This window comes from Neofelis nebulosa, chromosome 5 (genome assembly GCF_028018385.1).
Source record: "Neofelis nebulosa isolate mNeoNeb1 chromosome 5, mNeoNeb1.pri, whole genome shotgun sequence".
Taxonomy (NCBI): domain Eukaryota; kingdom Metazoa; phylum Chordata; class Mammalia; order Carnivora; family Felidae; genus Neofelis; species Neofelis nebulosa.
This window is the reverse complement of record NC_080786.1, coordinates 14434659-14457410: the sequence shown is the minus strand read 5'-3', so window position 1 is coordinate 14457410 and position 22752 is coordinate 14434659. Positions and strand designations below refer to the sequence as shown.

At 37.6% G+C, this 22752-nt stretch overlaps 2 protein-coding genes and 1 long non-coding RNA gene across 5 annotated transcripts in view; 2 read left to right on the top strand and 1 right to left on the bottom strand.

Moving 5' to 3' along the window:
- CMC1 (C-X9-C motif containing 1) overlaps positions 1–5864 on the top strand; it is an 89649-nt gene extending 83785 nt beyond the window's left edge. Inside the window, exons 3-4 of the mRNA XM_058729663.1 lie at positions 2457–2547; positions 5610–5864. Of these exons, the coding sequence (XP_058585646.1) occupies positions 2457–2547; positions 5610–5730 (212 nt within the window). The 3' untranslated portion in view covers positions 5731–5864. The remainder of the gene's footprint in view (positions 1–2456; positions 2548–5609) is intronic.
- Positions 5865–8005: 2141 nt separating this feature from the next.
- AZI2 (5-azacytidine induced 2) overlaps positions 8006–22752 on the bottom strand; it is a 39061-nt gene continuing 24314 nt past the window's right edge. For all 3 annotated transcript variants that reach the window (XM_058729658.1, XM_058729660.1, XM_058729659.1), the window contains 3 exons: positions 18045–18103; positions 12261–12379; positions 8006–10073 (listed from right to left, as the gene is read on the bottom strand). In XM_058729658.1, coding sequence (XP_058585641.1) covers positions 9661–10073; positions 12261–12379; positions 18045–18103 — 591 coding nt within the window. In that variant the 3' untranslated portion in view covers positions 8006–9660. The remainder of the gene's footprint in view (positions 10074–12260; positions 12380–18044; positions 18104–22752) is intronic.
- LOC131511713 (uncharacterized) lies at positions 10073–12889 on the top strand. Its single transcript, XR_009261685.1, has 2 exons — positions 10073–10530; positions 10869–12889. It is a non-coding gene; the product is annotated as an uncharacterized LOC131511713 (long non-coding RNA).

Sequence of the window (22752 nt, the reverse complement as noted above, 5' to 3'; positions counted from 1 at the left end):
TATGCTAATACAGTATGAAAGAAAGATCCTCATTAAAATCTTGTTGCCAAACAAGTGACAAAAACCTCACAAACAGCTTGAGGCTTTAGGCCAGTCACAGTTATTCCTGAAGAGATTTGGACAAGTGTGAAAATATATAGACTGTGTCTTTATTGTGGTCAGAACACATAAATGGTATCTTGCATCAGTTCCTTACTAAGAACATTTTTATTCATATTAGGGAAAATGCATCTGAAAACAATACAGTGTCTAAGTATTCTGTTTTGAATCTATCAAATGTAAAAGTATTGGGTCTGTTATAACCCAGAAAGTGGGCTTTTTAATAGCCATTGTGTTTGTGTTTTCCAGAAAAGGAGGGTTTGATCAGCTAGCATATTTTCATTAGGCAAATTCAGGATGCTAATGATCTTTCTTCTAGACATTAACTAGAAGCATGAACTGGTCTGGTCTAGTGCCTTTATACCAAGGTTGGGTGATGCAGAGGAATAAGCTCATGGTTCTTCACCATGGAGCATGGCAATTCCCTTCAAGAATCCCTTACCCAGATTTAGTCACTTCTGGGTGAACTTTATGTACATACATTCCCTTTCAGGATTTCCCAGGTCTTAGTTCTTATCTGGAATCATAACCGTTACTTATCGAAAGGTAGATCTTAGTATCATAATGTGAGTAGAGAATTTACATGTAGGGATTCTAATGACATTCCAGAGTGGAAGTTAATGGACTTTTTTGATAGCCATGTAGCCACCCCTCAGGTTCACCACTAATAATGAGCTGATTGTGAGTCTGATTTGCCTTTTGAGTTGTAGGGAGTCTTTAGTCAGAGAGCACAAAGGAAATTCCCTTGGTCTGATGTGGCTCATGAGCTCAGCTCATGTGCACAGAGAGGAACAAGAATATTTGTAGTTGTGGGGCGCCTGGGTGGCTCAGTCGGTTAAGCGTCTGACTTCAGCTCGGGTCACGATCTCGCGGTCCGCGAGTTCGAGCCCCGCATCGGGCTCTGGGCTGATGGCTCAGAGCCTGGAGCTTGCTTCCGATTCTGTGTCTCCCTCCCTGTCTCTCTGCCCCTCCCCCGTTCATGCTGTGTCTCTCTCTGTCTCAAAAAATAAATAAACGTTAAAAAAAAAAATTAAAAAAAAAAAAAAAAGAATATTTGTAGTTGAAATGAACAAGATACCTGGCTGGGTTCAGGAGCCAGAAGGCCACCGGTGGGATTGCCAAGGGTAGAGAACAAGCAGCTAAAGGAAGCTAATCCTGTGTGTCTTCGATGTGGAGTGTCACTGCGTGTCACCCACAGTTTCATGGGATCGCACACATGAAACTGTTTGAATTAAAGTCATTTCCTGCATCTGTTGTCATTGTTCCTGTCCTGCCACATATCCTTCAGAGCGTGCTGTGACGCTTCGCGTAGATACAGATGTCTGTGCTCTGGGACTCTTATCCCAGCACAGCCCCTCTCGTGAGTTTTTTATACATCTCATAAATCTCAGTTGTTTCCAGTTTGCTTGCGGCTTGAAAATATTTTATTACATATCATGTGTCTTCATGGAGACCCCTGAATTACGTGCTTGCTTTGAGATCATTATAAATTCTATTCTTTAGGAACTAGGAGGGTAAGGCATAGCTCAAGAAAAGAGGGCATTCTTGTTAACTTCGCATTAAAGAAAACATTGTTTTACCTACAGCTTCTGTGGGGATGATCTCGTATTTAAGTCCGACATGGTTGGTTACTTGCAGCAGGTTGGAGATGGCACAGCTGAAACGAGAGCAGCCGGGGGGCAGGAGGAAGGACCAGGATGGTTAGGAGTAGCTGCGGCACGGCACGTGCTCCTGTGGCAGGAGTGAGGTGGGACCGAGTCCGGCCCAAAGCAAACTGGATTATGGCACGAGGCTCTTCTGGGTTGGCAGTGCTGAGAAGGCAGGACACCAAGGGACCAGTACAATCTAAAAGGCAAACTACTAGAATGGGAACTTGACACAAAGCCGTTTGAGTTTTCAGGGGCGTCTAAGAGTTGCCTTGGGAATGGAGCGGGAGTTCTGTCATCAGAGATCAAGGCACCGTGGCAGCTTTGTCTTGACGCCATCGAAGACACGCGAAACTGGACGCCAGATGCCCGTGTCTGGAAACGGCTTCCCTTTTACTCTCCTTACTCATTTCTTGTGAAAGATCCCCTATTTCTGTTAGAAATCTCCCTTATTCTCTACGCCCCTTCTCTCTCCGTGACGCCTCCTCAGAGGTCCTCTCTCCCCCCTTTCAGAGTTCCTTCTTTATTCCTGCAGAGTTAACGGCACTCGTCCGGTTCTGCTTTTTATTCAAGTGTGTGTCTTTTGTGGAGGGTGTGCCGTGTGCCAGGCACAATCTAGGTAATGGATGTTAAGTGGATGAATATTTTAGAGCTGTTGAAAATTGTGTTGATGTAACTGCAAGCTGTTTTGTTCTTTCCACATTTTTTCAGATTTTACCAAATGTTGCAAGGACTCTGGAATCCTTATGGTAGTAAAATGCCGAAAAGAAAATTCTGCATTGAAAGAATGTCTAACTGCTCAGTAAGTCATCACCCCATTGTTTATGCTTCTCTGTGTGTGTATGTGTGTAACGTATGTAGTAGGTAAGAGTGTGTTATTTAACTCATTACACGTAATGGGTCCTTTACTAGCCCCATCACATCTTTGGTATTGTTAGCTGAGTCTGAGATTTCAGTTTGTTACATACTAAGCAACATATTTATGAAAGGTCTTGTCAAGTTATGTGTCAACATTGTATCTGATTAAAAATATGAGATCCGCGAACAAAAATACAGGATTTTTCACATGACTTACCAAATTCCTTTTCGTGAACAGTTGATCTATAGAATATATTACAGATGGGTTTATATTTGTCTCCTCTAATGAAAATGTACTGAATTAGATGATTTGTCGGCCTGGTGATTTGGGGGGTTAATATAATTTAATTCCTAGGAAAGTTGCAATACATCAAATGAAGGATTGAGATTAATCGATTTAAAAATAAGTCTTAAATACGTTCACTGACATTTAGTTGAATATTAAAGGAAAACTTTGCAAGTTCTTTGCATGCAAGTGCTTTCTGCCGTATCTCCCCACACATTTTATTATCTACATTATTCACAGACAGTATTGCAGAATACTTTTGTATTGTTCATTGATAGCTGTGAGGTCCTGGTTTTGGTTATCCCTTATATTTCCTTCTCTAACTGTGCTCCTCTAGCCTGTGAAACATGTAGGTCAGCATGGTTTGATACTTCCTTATTAGGGAATTAGATAAAAAGTAGTGATTATCTGAATCAATTATTTCTTTTTAATGTTTATTTATTTTGAGAGAGAGGAAGAATGTGGGGAGGGGAGGGGCACAGAGAATCCCAAGCAGGCTCTGCACCATCAGTTCAGAGCTCGATGTGGGGTTCGAACTCACAAACTGCGAGGTCATGACCCGATGGGACGCTTAATGGACTGAGCCACCCAGGTGCCCCTGTTTTCATTGATAGCAAATGTACACAGAAATTTAAAATTTATAAACTTAAAAAAAAAATTCTGTAGGTAGGAGACTTGGGAAGTTAAACTCATGTCTGCATTTATAGACGAGAAAACACACCCTTATTTATGGGCCAGGACCTGCACTAAGCACTTCATCATAGAGGGGTAAGAGTTCCTTCTGTGACTTACTTTTCTTCCAGTTTTGTTCCTCATGCTCCTAAGAGATGCGTGATGGATCGATGAACTGGTTAAACTTCTTTGTGACTGGATTTGTTGGAATGCTTTTTTTATATATTAAAGAATTTTTACACCTCAGTTTGTCATAATAACTTGTTCTTAATTTGCCATATTATCCCTCTCTCCCAGATGGGCATCACTAGAGCAGAGGGGCAGGAGCGCGGGCTGCGGAGAGGGCAGTGGGGCTGACCTTCTGGACCAGCCAGAGCTTAGCTAGTGGTCAGCCTTGGGCAGGTTCCTCATAGAAGACAGGAAATTATGCCTGGTGCAGTGATTGTGAGGAACTGTATGTAAATTCACTACAACAGTGCCTGGCACATAGTGGGGAGTCAATCAGTGGTAGCTCCTTTTTTTACTGTATTTGTTAGCTTTTGTTACCTGCATATTATTTAAATATCCTTCCTTTTACCCCCTGGAAATAGGAAAAAATAAGAGGTTCTAGTCTGTTCTGGGGAAGGGGCTGGGAGGGGTTGGAGGAGGCTGCATCTCTTCAGAAGAGAGAAAAGCAGTGAAGGAAACAAAAGAGGGTTATGACATTTGCTAAATGGAGTAAAGGATTTTACTTGACCTCAATTTTCAACACACTGTAAGTGTTTCTTCATCTTTGAATAAGAAAGTGCTCTGCTTTATTTACTGTTGACATTCCACGAAACGAAGGTAACCAACCACCGCCCTCTCTCCTCTCGTTGTAGCGACATCTTGAAACGTAAGTGGTTGCTTTTATTTCTACCTGCGTCTTCATTCATTCTTCGGGAAACTGCTGTCTGACTTCTGCCCCCTTCCACTGAGACTGCTTCTCCTAAAGGTTCTAGTGGATTCATGGCAGCCAGATCCAGTGAATAGCGTTTCAGTCCTTTTTCTTTCACTTGACCTCCCTCTCCAGAAGCCCCTTAAAATTCTCTTCTACCTGGCTTCTCTTTTGCTCTTTACTGTTCCCCCAACATCTCTTACTTCTCATCTTCTTGAACTGAATCCTTTAGAAAGTGGGCTCCCGGTTCTCTTCTCATGCTTAGGTCTGCAAAAGCTCAGTTTGGACCCATGAATTTGGTTACTTCCTTAGGTCATGACATTTCTTTGCTACTTTCTTCAGGTCCAAAACTGAACTCACCTCCTTTTCCTTCTACATCGTGTGTCTAGAGTTTAGAATTTTCCTAGTCTCCTAACTCTAAATGGTTATTTCCCGTTGATTTTATTTCCTAAATCTCCCCCAGATCCATTTCGTCCTTTTCATCACAACTGCTCCTCCTTTAGCTTCGGGCCCTCCCTCATCATCCGTGGCTAGATTAGTTGAATAGTTTACTTACTTTACAGGCATCCTGCCTCTAACCTTGCTGCCCCCTTTTGGCCTGTCACATGCCGTCAGAGTGATCTAACACACAAAACTGATCTTCAAGTTCTTCTGTTAATAGTGGCCCATTGCCTTCAGGATAGACTTCAACTTCTTGATATGGCATAAAATGACCTTCATGATGCGGCCTTTGCCCAGTCTGGCTTCATCCCAGGCCCTTTCTCTTACGTGCATAATCTGCTGCCAGGACGCTAATTTGCTTGCAGTTCTTCGTGCATCAGGTTTTCCTCATCTTTGCGCTCTGGCACAGCACTTTGTATGCTTGTTGGACAGCCTTTACTCGTGTCCTCCAGAACACCATGGCCTTCTGAGGATGGGTACTGTGCTTCTCATTGCTCTGTCCCGGGACGGTGCCTTTCAAAAATGAACTCGTTTGATAACCTAATGTTTACAACTGTATTTATGACCATTTCTTAAAATCTATCATGAAAGATTATACCTGATGAAATGTCTGAATATTATTTAAAGTAAGCTTACAGTAAATGCTTGCGAAACTTCATTTTAAAAGGAGATATTCATTTCCTTCTTTTAGTTATAATGATCCAGCCTTTTATGAAGAATGCAAAATGGAATACCTGAAGGAAAGGGAAGAATTCAGAAAAACTGGAATTCCTACCAAGAAGAGGCTACAGAAACTTCCCACAAGCATGTAGGCAAATATTCAACGATACTCAAGAGCTCTGATATTCATGGAAATCATTATCACCTGAAATAATGGACTCAAGGAAGTGTTTGCTTTATCCTAAATGATGGAAATATTATCTGAAATAAAGATTTTTTTTTTTTTTTTTAATTTCAAAGTTAAATTTATCAAATGGGATGGGAGGAGTAAATAATGAACTGGGATATGGTCTGCCTGGTCATTATGGATTTTTTTGTAAGTTTTTCCACTGTTACAGTTATCTAACAGTGATAATCTAACAGTGATTTTTAGGGTTCTGTATAGACTTGATATTACTCCCTTCCAGTGGCTAATCACAGAGACCAGAAGTAACCAAAGGAAAGCAGGAGCTGTCAAAGGTGTTAATAACGAGACGGTATAGCAGAATAGTTACGAACCAGAATCCTTCCTGGCTATGTCACTTACTGGTTATTCAACCAGGGAAGTAATTCTCATTGTGAGGGTTACTGAAGGTAAGTAGAGTATGCAGGACAGTGCCAGGGTTACTGTTAGTAGTAGTAGTAAAGGATTATTTGGAAACATAGATGAAGACGTACTTATACATGAATTAATTTTACTTAATATCTGATGGAAAATTTCCTAAAATTGAATTATTATGATCCTTGACCTGTTTGGCTACTGAAAATAGTTTAATGATTTCAGGAGCTAGTCTAAAACAACTGAGTGCAGTAATTTGGTGTCAGGTTGAACTTTTATATTAAAAGTTGCTCTTTTTTCTTCCATGAACTCCGTTCACTGTAGCCACTGCAACCAGTTTCCAAGTAAGTAAAATTTATATATACTTACATAGTTCTCATTAAAATCACAAATAGAAAGTACTACCTATTAGGACAAGATTTAACTTTGGCCCCAGTCCCATGAAATAGAGCTGAGATTTTTTTAAAGGACTTAGTTTTAAGCAGATAGGACCCTGAAGAACCAATGTTCAAATTCTATACTTTACTCAAGACAATCGCTCAAAGAACTATTTTACTCTTATTTGAAACCCAAAGAAACCACATTTTCCCAGGCCACAGATCAAAAGGAAGATTACTAGAACAGACCAAAGCAAAGCAAATATAGAAACCTAGAGATCACATATCATAGGGGTAAACAAGCCTATATTCTTCTGTTGGTCTTTTGGTATTGTACATTGGCTAGAGCACAGGACCTTAATTCTTGGTTTTAAATGATGCAAATGAAGAAAAAGCAAATAGTTACTTTAGGAAGCTAGTGAAATATATAACCTGTGGCTGATTTATAATTTGGATGAGAATCAGAGAAACCACCTTCAATTTTATGTGGGAAATTCATTATGTAGATGTCACTTTCCCCATAGGCGCTGGACAGTAGGTTCTGTAAGCATGTTCCTCCCTGTCGGGAACTGAACCATCGATTACAGCTGTCAGAATATCCAGGCCTGGCCAGCACCCTGGTCTACTTCGCCCGCGAGTGCAGCTGCCTCAGTTGTTCTGCTTGCTCATTCGTATCGCTGGCTGGTATTGTTGTTAGGGATGCGCAGATCTTCTTCCCCTCAATATCCACCTTGACCCAAGTCCTTTCTGGATCAGATCATTACTGTTTTCCTACAATTCAGTCTTAGTTCTTGAAGTTTGAACTCTTCCCTACTCACTTGGTCTTCTCATTTTCCCCATAGGTATGTCCCTGCCCTTTGTAGGAATTAGGTTCCATTTTGGCAGAACCTCAGTTTCCTATTAGAGAAGATACAAATTTTGTTTTTGCTCATAGGAGATGAAGAGGAGGGAGTAAGTGTCTTTTTGTTGCTACCTGTCTTCTCTTCATTCTATGTAAATGTAAACGGAGTTATCATAAAAATATGAAGATCAAGGACATTTTCGAGGGAAGCCCTTTGGAGCAAGTTTCAAGTGGTATGAAAGAAGTCGACATAAAATTTTCCATCTTAAGTAGATAATAAACTACAGATGGGCCCTTCTCATTTCTCTTTGAATCTTACATAGAACGGAGATGATCATGAAGTGTATGTTTTAAAATTTATGGCTGGGTAAATTTTTTGGTTCAAGTCTTACCCATCATTTATTTAGCACTTTAAACCGTAAAGAACATCAACCTCGGATTTCTGGCATACCTGTTTGACAGCTACCCTGTTGTTCAGATGGAAGAACATTTTTTCCACTCAAAAGGAGTTGGTTTAACAAGATAAATGCCTGTAACGTGAATCAAATTAACAACTCATAATTAGTACCTGACCTTGGAATATATAGGCAAGGACAAGATTTCACGTTCACTTCAATTTCAAACAAAAATAATTTATTTTAATTAAACAATTTCTTGGCATTATTCAAAACATTAATCAAGCCATTATCTCATACGACTTCTTTACAAAGGAAAGTTTCCAACCTTGGTTTTACAAAAGGCAAACCAGTAAGCTACATTAGAGATGAGATATAATATACAGCCTATGCAGCCACATGAGAAATAGTTTCTGCTGCTTTGTTATTACACAGGTAGTTGCTTCCTTTAGCTAAAGCCTGGAGTCTTGTATTTGTTTTATGCATATTGGGTTTTGTTCTATTACTTGGCAGGAGATTGTACTCCCTGGAGTCAGCTGTGTTCATTGGTCAGAATAAATTCCAGCATCTGACACCAATTCCATTAATCACAGACAAGCCTGAATAAGTGAGTAAGATAATAGAAAGACAAAAATATCTGTGACCAGTGAACACTGTTTATGTATGTATGCTATTCAGTTAATATAGAAGAGATCTGAGATATTCTTTTGAGTTCAAGATATTTGAAACTGTCTATCAAAAAGGATAAAGGTCTCCTACATGAAACAGTTTATCTGAGGCAAAAGATGTATAAGCCAACTAATACATTATATTACAATGTTAATACCACCACCCTGAAAGAATTTAGACAGATTTCCATGTGAAGCCATCCTTGTTATATCTTTGTTTATAAATGATAGGCCACTTAGAATCAAAAAGTTTGGGGACATTCCGTGATCAGACTATATCAATACAGCACAGAATTTGGTTTACGGAACTAAAATTCTTAATGTGGTTAATCAAAAGTCACTCTTACATTTCAAAACAAAGTCTAACAATTTATAAGTCGCTGTACATAACAAGCAGGTATAGACCCTTTGAAGAAAATGACTTTATCCAGTTACATATTTAGCTTTTTATTATGGACCACTGAAGGCACAGATTAGACTGCAACCTGTGTGATGCTCTTTCTACTTCTAATTGGATAATGAGGGATTAAAATAGTTCACACACCACATAGGTTTTCAACTATTTCATCACTTTTTTCAGTTAGGATCTGAAGGATGTATGGGACAAAGTTGGTTTCAATGAGCAGGTTATTTCAAGTCTTGAAACCATTTTTTAATCACAATGTTACTGAGTCTTAAACTTTGAAACACAATAGCATATGCAGATGGAATAACCTGTATTATTCAACTATAATTTTCATCTTTAAGGTCACTACAAATAGAACCTATTCACTTTGCCATTTGTCTTTTATGCAAATTAAAGCAACTTACAATTTTTCTCACATATTCATGGCCTCTTATTTTTATGAACAGATATTTAGGCATTTCACATGCTATATAAAACCATGTCCTAAAAAATTTTAATTCCATCCTTTACATGAGAGGCAGTTATTTACAATTACTATCAAAGGTAGAATCGTTTCTTTGAAACACCTTAAGTTTATTTATTAGTAGCTTACATCTGATTCTTAGAACATGGAGCTGGAGGGTGCTCTTTCATACTGGAAAATTGATACATGATGTGGAGAACAGTATGTGCAAATGTATATACTGAAGAACTCTGCAAAAGTTTATTCAAAATCTGCTTTCAGTTAAGTAATTTCTTGAGAGCCACTGAGGGAGATAACAGTAACCTCATGACCAAATCATGAAATCTCTTCAGAATTAATTCTTATAAAGGCAGTTTTGATTATGTTGATCCAAGTAATGCAGTGATGGCAGGTTGGATAAAGGCAAAGTTTTATTTTTAGTTTCCCCAAATGCTGTCTCACTTGATTTAGGAGGGCTTGGGAATACCCAAGAATTATCTTCCAGAGAATTTCTGCCGTAAGAGTTGTGTTCCTGAAAGTTAGTACCATCGTGAAGAATGGATCGCTCATTATCTGTCCATGATTGGAGAATTGCTTTCTCTGATAAAACCTTCATATCTCCTGATAAAGGGGAAGATGTGGTGTGGCAAAGAGTTTTGCCATTTGGTGACAGGGGGGAATGTCTTTTGTACGTTGCAGTAAAATTCGCCAAGTGCAGTTTTGTGCTGTCTTTCCCAAGGTCTTCCATGCATCCTATTGGGGCACAGGCTAAAAAGAAAGCACAGGCTAAAGGTCAGTTGTCAAGGCATTTGTGATCCTAATTTGGCTGAATCTAGAACTGGAAATAATATTTCCAAGTTAACATGATCACTGGGGCACTATGATTTGAGACAGATGACAAATGATCGAGTTCTAATCCTGGATCACTTACTTACTGACATTGTGACTTTAGGTTCAGCCACTTTTTGTGCTTCCAAGTGTCACTTCTCTCATCTGCAAAATGGACATGGTATTCCTGTCCTGCCTGTATCACAGGACCATTAATAAAGGTGAAGAATTGTATTGTGACTAGAGAAAGCCTGCCTACTGTTTAAGTGTCCATGGAAACCAAGAAAGCTGTTCTTAAATATAATATTCCTTTGCTTATTCAAATCTTTTTTCCATAGGTGCTTCAAAATAAATTTTTTCTGCAATGATTATATTTCGAATTGGTGAGGCCCAATAAGTTTTAAAATACATTCAAAGGCTCTTAAGGATAAAACAGTTCGAATAGAATTTATAAGATAATTCTGTTTCTTATAAACACACATTTCTGCTGTGGTCACAGTTATAAGTCAAGAGAAAAAATGAGTTTAGTACACACGTAATGGCTTAGAAAATAAACTGAAGCGATTATTTAGCTAGTCTTAGCCAACATAATGGTAGTCTAAGGTTTTCCTCCCCTTCCAATTCAACCTACTAGGGCAAAATGCTAAGAATTATAACTCGGACTTGAATCTATCATTGTAGAAGAAACTGAACCATATTATAAAATGAGCTCATTGCCTTTTTTCTTGGGAAGAGGGGAAGGAGTGGAGAAGACCTAGAAGTAACAGTGCTCAACTTCTGGACAAGGGTGATATGGAGGTCAGGAAAAAAGATGATCTAGTCTGTCTCTACTCATCAAAGCACGGAGTTCTGCAGTGAAGAGCTGTGGCCTTGAGCCTGCCGGAGAACTTTCAGTTCGATACACCTACAAGATTTATCCTTCACCAGCTCAGAAGGCACGCAAGAATGAGCCATTTCCAAATGTGGAAAGAGCATTTTTCCTTTCTTATTCTTTGGAGACTTTATTTGTTATATAAACAGCCTCACCGAAAACTCCCTGTAAAGTTATTCTGCGTTCCTTTTAAGAGAAATTTTACCCCTACCAATCAACACACAGTTGCCTCATAGGTAACCCTGGACGTTGGAAAACTCCAGGGTAAAATGAACCATAAATTAAGTTGGAGCCTGGCAGAGCACGATATTAATTTGCCTGATTCATAAATAACTCTCTAGAAACTAAAAGGGATTTTGACTTTAGTTTTCCTTTTTCCCTACTAGTTAACTCTCCTGAGGAGATTTATAAAATACATTTCTCTTGTGCTCTCTTTAGGGCCAGTCCAAGGTGCATATAACTTTAGGTGCTGGTGATTATTTTTTTTTTACGAAAGGTCACATCTCAATTCCTTCAAAATAAATTTTTGGGCAAATTTACATTATACAGCTTTTCAGAAATAAAACTAGTATGTAATAAAAGGCACACATGCACTGATTTTTCTCTGAGATATGCAAAGAGCTTTTGTGAAGTAGCCACTAACTACTAGGGGTTAGGCCCAAAACTCAAAAGTTGAGTCAGCCAAGCGGTTAATATGAAAAGCAAATCAATGAAAATTTTTTGTTTCATTGAAAGAGATAGTGGGATCACAAACAGTTTCCATTCTAAACGGTCTATCCTTTATGGGAAGAAAAATTAAGTTTACCAAATGAAAGCAAATTATGCATCAAAGTTATTTTTTTCAAAACTAATTTAAAGGGCTAGGTCTTTGATATATTCTGTGGCACTGGAATGAAAAATAGCTTTTGATGTCTTGATGTCTTTTTTTTTAAATATAAGGAGGAGTTGTGGTAAAAGGTCAACTAGAGCAAACTTAACACCTCAGCCTCATACACATAAGCAACACTTGGCTGAGAAAAAAAGCCACAAGGGGAAAAGAATACAGTACGGAAGAAAAAACACATCAGCAACACCTTTATGTGTGAAGTTGACCAGTATGAGAATGAAGCCAAAGCAGAGAATAGGTAGGCTGTGAACATACTATATATACTTTGGCTTATCAAAATCATCTAATGAGATTTTGATAAGAAACGATAGCCAGTTGCTCTTCAAGCTGTTTGGCTGGAATCAGTGGTTTCCAGCAAACATTAACTTGCCTTTCTTGACTGTAGTTGGGGTTTTCAGTTTTCTTAGTAGTTCAGCTTGTACTTGAGTCACCAAATGTAAATTAGACATCTCTCTCTTCAGTTCCCAGTATGCATTTTGCATATTGTCGCTGAAATGCAAGTTTAGAAAAAAAAGTTAATGGTTATTTTCCTTACGGACAGAAAGGAGTGACTTTAAAATAGAAATGAGCATTCCTGCTCTAGTTTTGAGATGATATAAATTAAACAAAACTTCCTCATTAAATAATTGAAATACAATTAGGGCATTAGAACAAGTGAAAAGATCTTATTCAATAATAATACTGACCTAGTTTCTAGCCATTAACTGAACTGTATTAAACAGAAGGGTATTTACTAAAAAAGAAGTATTATCACCGAGTTTCTTATAGTTCTCAGAATTGAGGTTTTTATTATAGCCCGTAATGTGCAGTGGTGTTACTATCATACTTTTAGAGTAAGGAGTATTTTCTTCATTTGCAAATCTGATACAGAAAAATAGTGACATTTACTCATGTATAGAGTTTTAATTTGTATTTATCTCTTGATTATTCGGTTTTGACCTTGTGAATTGAAATGTGTATCCCTAAACCCACATTAAAATAAAATTTAGGTTTCATGCATTCCATTCTTTTATGTTTGACTGGGCTGTCTCATATTGTTGGTTCTAAACCAATGTGACATGACAGCACAAGACAGGAAGAGCCAGATGATTTCCTGGTAAGGGAAAAGAAGCTAGAGAGAGAGGATTATATGAACCAGAATTTAAAGACTTCACAAATGCCTCTCATTTTCATAATTAAAAGTATTTTATGTCAATTATCTGAGCAGTTACAAATTAGCTATTTTAAACCTAATCTGTAAAAGTTTCATTCTTCCATTAAACATTATGTGGATATTCATGATTTTCTTTCTTAGGTTTTTAATTGCCAACTAAACTGAAATCTTCAATACATATTCTTACTTTACTATACAAGAATATGTAAAATATTAAGTATAAGAACTGACCTCATAGTATTCAAATGACCATTATTGCCTTTTAAAGATATTGTTGTAAGTTTAATAACAAGTACCAAATTAGAAAATGTTACTTTATGCTTCAATTTTTATCTAGCTGTAAACAAAAACCTTTAAACCAAGGGATAATATCTTGGTATCTACATCTAATCTCCTATTCTAATTACGAAGGAACAGATCTACTAAAAAACAATTATATGGAATGTAAGGTTACATACCTTTTTTGTCAAGATATTTCTTTCTATTCCACTCCAACCAACCACAATTCTTTCAACAGAAGCAGAATACACTTTATACTGCTTTTGGAAAAAATCTGCATGTTTTAATCTATTGTAAACATGATTTGTCAAACAGCAGTCTATTAAAAATCACAGGCTTTTTGCAGGTTTTTGGTAAGTGTGAAATAATTACTTCACAAAAATTAGTTAACCACTTTATTTCACCAGTAAACATCTGAGATGTATGCTACAGTGAATGTTTCACAGAGGAACCTGTCTTAAGTGTGAAGGGTTGTTGGTTCCTTGTTGCAATTCTGGGCATTCAGTATGCTTTCCAAAGAGTTACTCACATTACATAGCAGGAAGTGTAAGTGCTACATGTGCTAATTCATGCAGACAGTCATGATATGAATATACAGTTTAAAAATAGTGTTTAATTATTGTCATGAGATGGTAAATCAGTACCTGACTTGGAGAAAAGCAAAGCAAATACCCAAGACTGTGTTTGGATCCTAGAATAATGTTCACATTTAATCATTCAAACTAGCTAAGCATGTAAAATAAAAGATAGATAATTATAACAAGTGTTAAAGCAGTGTCTAATATACATTTTCCAATTCAATGAAGACTGCTTATAAACTAGGTTAAACTAAAAACTAGGTTGCCAACTTTAACATACATCTAAGTCTTTTTGCCCTTAAAGTCATATGAATTAAAAACAGATTAAAAAAAAAAAAAAAAATCTAAATTACTAAGTGTAAGCTCTCCCTCTTGTGGATAACAAAGCAATGACAGTCACTTTACAGTAAATATTAAAGTGCTATAGTCTTCAAAGTGTGTTAAAAATTTAATTTTAATTCTATTTGTACAGAATATTTAAATCATTACTTAAGTGAGACTGGAAGAGGCAAGTTGTCATCCACAAGTCTTTAGCAGAGTTCCAACTAACCGTCATTTATCTAGATTATTTTTGAGATTATATAGTCAGACTTAGCCCCTCACACCCCCAACCAGGAGTGTGAAGTTAGTTAAGTTTTGCTTTAAATGACATAGACACATAGACACACACACACACATATTTTTTTCACCTATAAAGAAATTATAAAACTATTTGAACACTGAGGTACAACACTAAAGCATCCCAAATGAGAACCCTAAAAAAATAAAATAGGTGAAACAAAATAATGATGGTTGAGCATTTCTCCCATGTTATCACACCAACTTGGCAAACTGGGTAACCACATTTTCCATGTGAGGAAACAGGTTCAGGAGAACTTACTCCATACTCTAATATGTTGCTGATCAAAGTCATCTTTTAATGATCTAATGACTGCCTGCTGCCATTTTGAGTAACATTTTTTAATATCATAATCACCATCCTCTTCATTAGACATTTACCAAGCACCTCCAATATACTCACTACCAACACAATCTTCTTAGCCCCAGTATAAAATCTCAACCCTCTAAATTTTAAATGTAAGTAAACCTGCTTAGCCACATTGCAAGGAGATACATGCCCTGCTTACAAACTGTGTAAAAGCCTAGTTTTCTTAGTTGACAATATACATTCAACTCTTCAATACAAAAGGAATATTCCTCGTATAAGAAAAATCAACTTTACTTCCCCCATACATATTTTTCTTTAGCTTCTGAAAATTTACTTTTATATCACCCAGAAGAACTAAAATCAAAGTATGAGAATCTTACCCAAGAGCTAAAGACTTAGAAATTTACATTTTGACAACTGTGATTCCCCAAAATCAACTGTCTTTCAGACATTTTTGATTGTGAAGCACAGCAAGGAATCAATTTACTCTGCAACCCAAACAACCAAGTTATAACAAACCATACTTATTGCCCTTATTATGTGTAACACACTCTGGTATGTTCTGTTCTGTTTTATTCATTGTTTGTATAAATACTTAACTCACAAAATTTCACAATTACTAAGGGAACACGGCACAATTTGAAAAACGTTAATCTATATTTTCTGTATTTTCAATTTCTTAAGAACTTCACAATTCAAGTTTACCCCATACCTAGATCTGTTTAAGAACTGAGTGCCACAACGTAAAGCTAACACCAGATGAACACTGGTAAGAAACTGGCCAAATTTCTGATAGGACTGTAATTGTTAAAAGATGCTGTATACAGTAAAGGCCTCCAGTAATTACGTTAGGGAAATAGTACAGTACCTCATTTGCCTAGCAGTATGATGGAGGAAATATGAAAAAAGAGTGTTCCCACAAAGGGGGCTTTACAAATAACTGAAAATCATCCCTAAAATTATGTAAAATTGTACTTAAAGGTTTTATGGAAACATTCGTATGTACTTTTTTGCTAAAGTAATAAACTTACATCTGAATTGTTCTACTTAAAAGTGATGAGGTAACTTACAAATATTAATAAAACATAGGACTGACTATAAACTAGAAATAGGTTTATATCATGTACATGGTAAGGCAAAGGAAAAACAAGATAAAATGCAGCTAGGAATGAGGCTAACATATAATTGAATGATACAGAGTTTACCAAGGGTAAACAAACCAGAAGAGGGAAACCTGATCAGTTTGGCAATCCATATTGCTTACATAAAATAAATGCAAACCAACTTGTAAAAAGCTGTACATACAATTCCAGCACTAGGGAGCCATTAGAACATGCTTTAATCATACAGTTCTTTTAGCGTACAAGTAACTTTTAGAGCTAAGAACTTTTAGAGCTAAGGTAATTCTTTATAAAAACTGTTTCACTCAGTTGACACTCTGAATTAATACTGAAGTTTAGAGAATTCAAAAGTGTACTTTGAAGCCAGTTATATATATATAACCTGGTAGCCTCAAAAGGTTGACTCACCTCTTTGGACCTTCATCCTCCTCTAAATCCTGGTATATTCTTTACTATGTTGTTAGGTATATGAGGTCTTCAAAGACATTTCTGGGGACCAGTTTTCAAGTTATTTTCAGTAGATGTGATCCAAATTTATGTAAAATCTCCCATGAATGGAAGAAGTCTCCTTCTATATCATGTACTTCTAATACACTATACACAGCCCCTTTGACCTACTCCGATTCTAACATATTTTTTGTTCCCTGATTCTTTCCAAAAATGGTTTGAAAAGGCTTATAAAAAATGATAAATATAACAAAGGGAAACCTAGGTTGGCAGGAGAAAAGGTAACTTTGATAAAAAAAAAAAAAAGACACAACTGATGAATGGATAAAGAAATTGTGGTTTATATACACAATGGAATACTACGTGGCAATGAGAAAGAATGAAATATGGCCTTTTGTAGCAACGTGGATGGAACTGGAGAGTGTGATGCTAAGTGAAATAAGCCATACAGAGAAAGACAGATACCATATGGTTTCACTCTTATGTGGATCCTGAGAAACTTAACAGAAACCCATGGGGGAGGGGAAGGAAAAAAAAAAAAAAAAAAAGGTTAGAGTGGGAGAGAGCCAAAGCATAAGAGACTGTTAAAAACTGAGAACAAACTGAGGGTTGATGGGGGGTGGGAGGGAGGACAGGGTGGGTGATGGGTATTGAGGAGGGCACCTTTTGGGATGAGCACTGGGTGTTGTATGGAAACCAATTTGACAGTAAATTTCATATATTAAAAAAAAAAAAAAAAAAACAACAACTTTGAGAAAATTTACATGGATACTGAACTAGACACACTGTTTAAAAAGGAAAAACTTCTTGCTATAAAGCTGGATGAAACTTCAAGGCATAACTGAATAACTGTTCAAATGGCAGAGTTTATTAATTCCAATTGTTATGGTAATTGTTATAACCCATAAGGCCTAAAATACTCTGGCCCTATAAAGAAAAAGTTTGCCTACCCCTGAATCTAGAAGATTGGCTGCAATCCTCACATTCTGCCCTACTTGATCATTTCTCTCAATTAGGTTTTGATAGGAATAGGTATGAGCCATTTCACATTATTCGCTTTTGCTCAGTAAACTTTGGAAGCCAAATGATCAAGCAATGAAGTCAACTCACTATTTTTCATTGGATGAAAGTATCCTTCTAGAGAAGAGATGCTAAAATCAGATAATTTAAAACACAGTACTTGTTACTCAAGTAAAAATGTCATATATTTAAGAAAAAAGGGTTAAAGTAACATATGAACTCTGATAGCTACTTTTGTTTTTACCCCAAATGGATAGTTCTTTTAAAATTCATGTTATGCGAAAGACTAAGGTGGTCCAAATTTGCCCTTAAGGCGGAGTTACCGTATATGGAAATGTATAATTCTTCAGGTACAAACCAGGATTTATTACAGAATACTTTCTACACAGCTCCCTAAAAATCTAAAAGTGTTCAAAATTTTGTTTAAAGCATCACAATATGCACTTTTCTACTACTTAAATTCAAACCTACTGCTGATGAACAGTTAAATGTTTTTTATAAATCCACTGTGATCAGAGATTACATGCAGTACCCAAATAGTATCCATTCTTTTTTAAAGTTAAATCACAACAGAAATCTAGGTAACCTATACAATGTGTTATTTTTGAATTTTGAAGAATGTTCATACCTTGAAATGCTCAGTCTTTGGAGATCACTGCCATTCAGATTGTCTTCCTGAGATGGATCCTGTCATGTTTAAAAATAAAGTTTTAAAGTTATAATTGTTAAGAAGTATAGATCTGTTTCCCAAACTAGTTCTTTATGATGTGGGAGTTTCACATATACAGGGGCCCATGGCTACAAAACAATGGGAAACACTGTTCAAGTTAAACAAATTCCTATGCTATAGAACTTCTCAAAACCTTTGGTATACAATAGCACATAATGAATAGCTAAATGGGTTCTTATTAGGTACTTTAGTCCTCTATACCAACTCCATTTTACATATCCAGTGTTTTCTAAACTTCTTTGGCTCTAGTGTCTTCACCTGGCCCCAAAGGATCAACTTTTCTAAATATAAATGACTGGAATATTGGGGGATATAGAAAAGTCTAAAAGGGCCATAGTGGAACTCACCCTGGAACCCTGACCTCATTAATACCAAACAGTAATCAACTGAGTAAAAAACAAAAACCCCTCACCATTATGTCAACATAGGGATGCTATTTCACACTTTTGATTTCAACTTGGAACCTCTGATAAATTTGCATTAAGCATTCCACTATTCCTATTCCTGGTTGATATCTTTACCTTAGTTGTGACCATTTTCTTTTTTAGTTTTAAATCTCCCCTCCCCCTGACAAATAAATTCTTATGAAGGTCAAGGACCAAGTCTTAAATTAGAAAAGAAAAAAAAAATCCTTTTAATTCATCTTAAAGTCATAAGTTTCTTAGTCCTTCAGATACCATTTCAGCAGTAAGCGAAAAGTGATTTCTAAAGTTTCTTCTACTTTTAAATGTTTCTATGATTTATGATGAATTAAACTAAGTTTATCCCCTAGCACCATCTAGTGGAAAAGAGTAACTAATAAGAATTGATCTATCTCATACACACACACACACACACACCCTTAGGAGTATTGCTTTTCTGGATTACCTTAAGTTTTTTTGAAATACATTCACTTATTAAATATACTATATACTAAGCACTATGCATAACATGTTACATATTATCTAACCTTCATGAAAAAACAGTGGTATTTAAAAGTCTACTTTACAGAAAACAAGTTCAGAAGAATTAAATGATGTTCCTAATTTTACATAATAATTAGCAACACCGTAATTAAGAGCCACGTTTTTATAATGCCGTGGTACTGTTTTCTACTCAGTAAGGAAATATCCATTATGTAAAAAGCTATCAATTTCCTTTCAAGGCAAATCCACTTACTGACAATTATAATTGAGAGCTACAAGGTACAGATCCTTTCTTGCAAGCATATCTTTTTAAAAGAAGCCTCTAAAAAAGATGGCAGAGTAGGAGGGGCGTAAGCTCACCTTGTTCCACAGATACAAGCAGATAACATCCACATCAGTGTAAATAACCCACAAAATGACCTGAGGGATGACAGAACAGACTCTCCACAGCAAAAGGTAAAGAAGAGACCATACTGAACAGATAGGAAGAGCAGAGAGGCCATCCGGAGCTAAATGGACCCATGGGTCTATCTGAAGGAGGGAGGAACATTGCAGGCATGGAGAAAGGAGAAAGACTCACTCTCACACTAGGCACCCCAGGCATGGGGAACACACACAGGGAAGACAAATCCCCAAAGAATCCCTGTAACATTTGGCTTTGAAAACCAGAGAGGCCTAATTTCCCAAGTTCTTACAATCAGTGGGGCTTCACACCTGGGACTTGATAAATCAATGAGCTCAGCTCTGGGAGGCAGGGGAGGGCAGAGGAAACAGAATCTCCGCCCTTGAAGGGACAGCATAATGAACCCCGAGAAGACACAGTATTGAAGCAGCACTGTGAAAAATGCTTCAGGTATATAGGAGAGAGATTAGCTGACTCATGTTAGAGCATGTGCTAGAGTAGCAGGGATCGCTGGGAGACTTCTCAAAGAAGAATGGAGCTGGTGGGTGCTTCTTCTCTCCCAGGCCCCCCACCCTATTTACACGGACACGTGCAGGACCAGTGCAGCACCCTCTCCACCTGGCTGGCTAACAGCATGCCCCACGCTTCTGCAGTTCTGCCCTCTCCAACCCAACCAGCTTCCATAGTTTTGGGCAGCAGCAGGTACCCTCCCACAACCGACCAGCACAGACCTTGCTGGCACTAAATATACTGCCCCCCCCACTCTCTTGGGGACTCACCCCCACCAGCCATAAAGCAGTTTTCAAAAGCTCCTCCAGCTCCCCTCCCACCGTAGACCTCTCCCGCTCAAACTGTGCTAACACCATATGCCGTGCCCCAAAATTCTCCTATGGATCTGCTCCTTTCAATATGCCCTTGGCCAGAACCCATCCAAAGTGGTAAAACCCTGGCACTGTGCAGGCAGCCCTGGGAGGGGCCAGCACCACTCCAAAAGTGACTCCTGCCCTGGGGAGACGGGAAAATAACCACACAGACACCAGACTGGCTGCAGCTGGAGCAGTGAGTGGGGGGTAGACATCTGGTCTAACTACAGGGCCTACCCACCAACAAAAGCTTCTTAAGACACGATACAGGGAAAGTACCCTGAAGTTCAGTGCTACTGCATCTCTGGGAAAAGCCTGGTCTGCCTTGACCAAAGCCCAAGGTGGCCCTAGACTGGCCCACTAACAGAGGGACCAGACCCTTCCCACAAGAGGCAAAGAAGGCAACTGCAGATGACTGAAGGCAAAAGTGGCTTGGCCCAAACAGTAAGGAGCACACACAGCAGATGCGCCTGAAATGTGAGGTTGTGGTGAACATGGGACATTGTACTTCTTGGCACCACAGGACCTCTTCTTTATAACGCCACTATTTCAAGAGCTGGAGACATAGCTGACTTCCCTAAGACATAGAAACAAACAAAATTAAGAGACAGAGGATTATGCCCCAAAAGAAAGAAAAGGCCTAGATCATAGCAAGAGACCTAAACAAAACAGAGATTAATATGCGTGGTAGAGTATTTACAATAATGGTCATAAAGATACTCACTAGACTTGAGAAGAGTGGAAGACCTCAGTGAGACCCTTACAAAAGAGATAGAAACCATAAAAATATAAACCATAAGAGATGAAGAACTCAGTAACTGAAATTAGAAATGTACTAGACGAAACAGTGCACTAGAAAAATAAGAAAGGATGAGCGAACTGAAGGCCAGAGTAATGGAAAGCAATCAAGCTGAAGAGAAGAAAGATAAAATTATAATAATAAATGAAAACAGATTTAGGGAATTCAGTGATGCCATCAAGTGTAATAACATTTGAATCAGGGATGCTACAAGAAGAGAATGAAAAGGGGACAGAAAGTTTATTTGAAGAAATAAATTTGGGAAGCTGAAAACTTCCTGCATCTGAGGGAAGAAACCAAAATCCAGATACAGGAGGCACATAAAGCCCTCAATAAAATCTAGCCAAGAGGCGCAAAGCAAGACACATAATGACAATGGCAAAAGGCAGTGATAGAGAATTTTAAATGCAGCAAAAGAAAACACATACATGGGAAACCCCATGTGGCTCCCAGCTGATTTTTCACCAGAAAGTGTGCAGGCCAGAAGGGAGTAGCATGATACATTAAAAGTGCTGAAAAAAAACCCCTGCAGCCAAGAATACGCTAAAGAGCAAAGGTATCATTCAGAATAGAAGAGATAAATGGTTTCCCAAACAAAGGTTAAAGGAATTCATCACCACTAAACCAACCCTACAAGAAATGTTAAAGGGGGCACTTTGAGTGGAAAGGAAAGACCATTAGTAGGAATAATAAAAGGAGCACAAAAACAGTAAAATTTATATCTATAAAACTCAGCCAAGGGATTCACAAAATAGAATGATGTGAAGTATGACACCATTTACCTAAAACATGAGGTGGAGAGAAATAAATACTGGATTGAAACCTAAGTGACCACTAACTTAATATAGACTGCTATCTGCATAAAATGTTATGTTACATGCAAACCTAATAGTACCACAAATCTCAAAACCCACTAATAGATATGCAAAATGTAAAGAGAAAGGAATCCAAGTATATCACTACAGAAAGTCAGCAAACCAGGAGAGTGCAAGAGAAGAAAGTAACAGAGTAGAACTATAAAAACAACCATAAACAAGTAATAAAATGGCAATAAGTACATACCTATCAATAATTACTTTGAATATAAATGGACTGAATGGTACAATCAAAAGACATTAGGTGATGGAATGGATAAAAAAGGAAAAGATCCATCTATATGCTGCCTACAAGAGACTCATTACAGAACTAAAGACAAATGCAGATTGAAAGTAAAGGGATGGAAAAGCATTTGTCATGCAAATGGTGGCAGGGAAAAAAAAAGCCAGGTTGGCAATACTTTTATGGGATAAAGTAGACTTTTAAACAAAGACATGGGGTGCCTGGGTGGCTCAGTGGGTTAAGCATCTGACTCCCAGTTTCAGCTCAGGTCACTATCTCACTGTTTCATGGGTTCGAGCCCGTGCTGGGCTCTGCACTCATGGTGCAGAGCCTGCTTGGGATTTTCTCTCTTTCTCTCTCTCTCCTCCCCTCTCCTGTTCACACTGTCTGGATCTCTCTCAAAATAAATAGACATAAAAATTTTTTTTAAAAAAGAACAGGAAAAGAACACTATATAATCATAAATGGAACAATTACAATAAGAATTGTAAATATTTATGCACTCAACATGGAAGCACCCAAATACATATAGCAAATA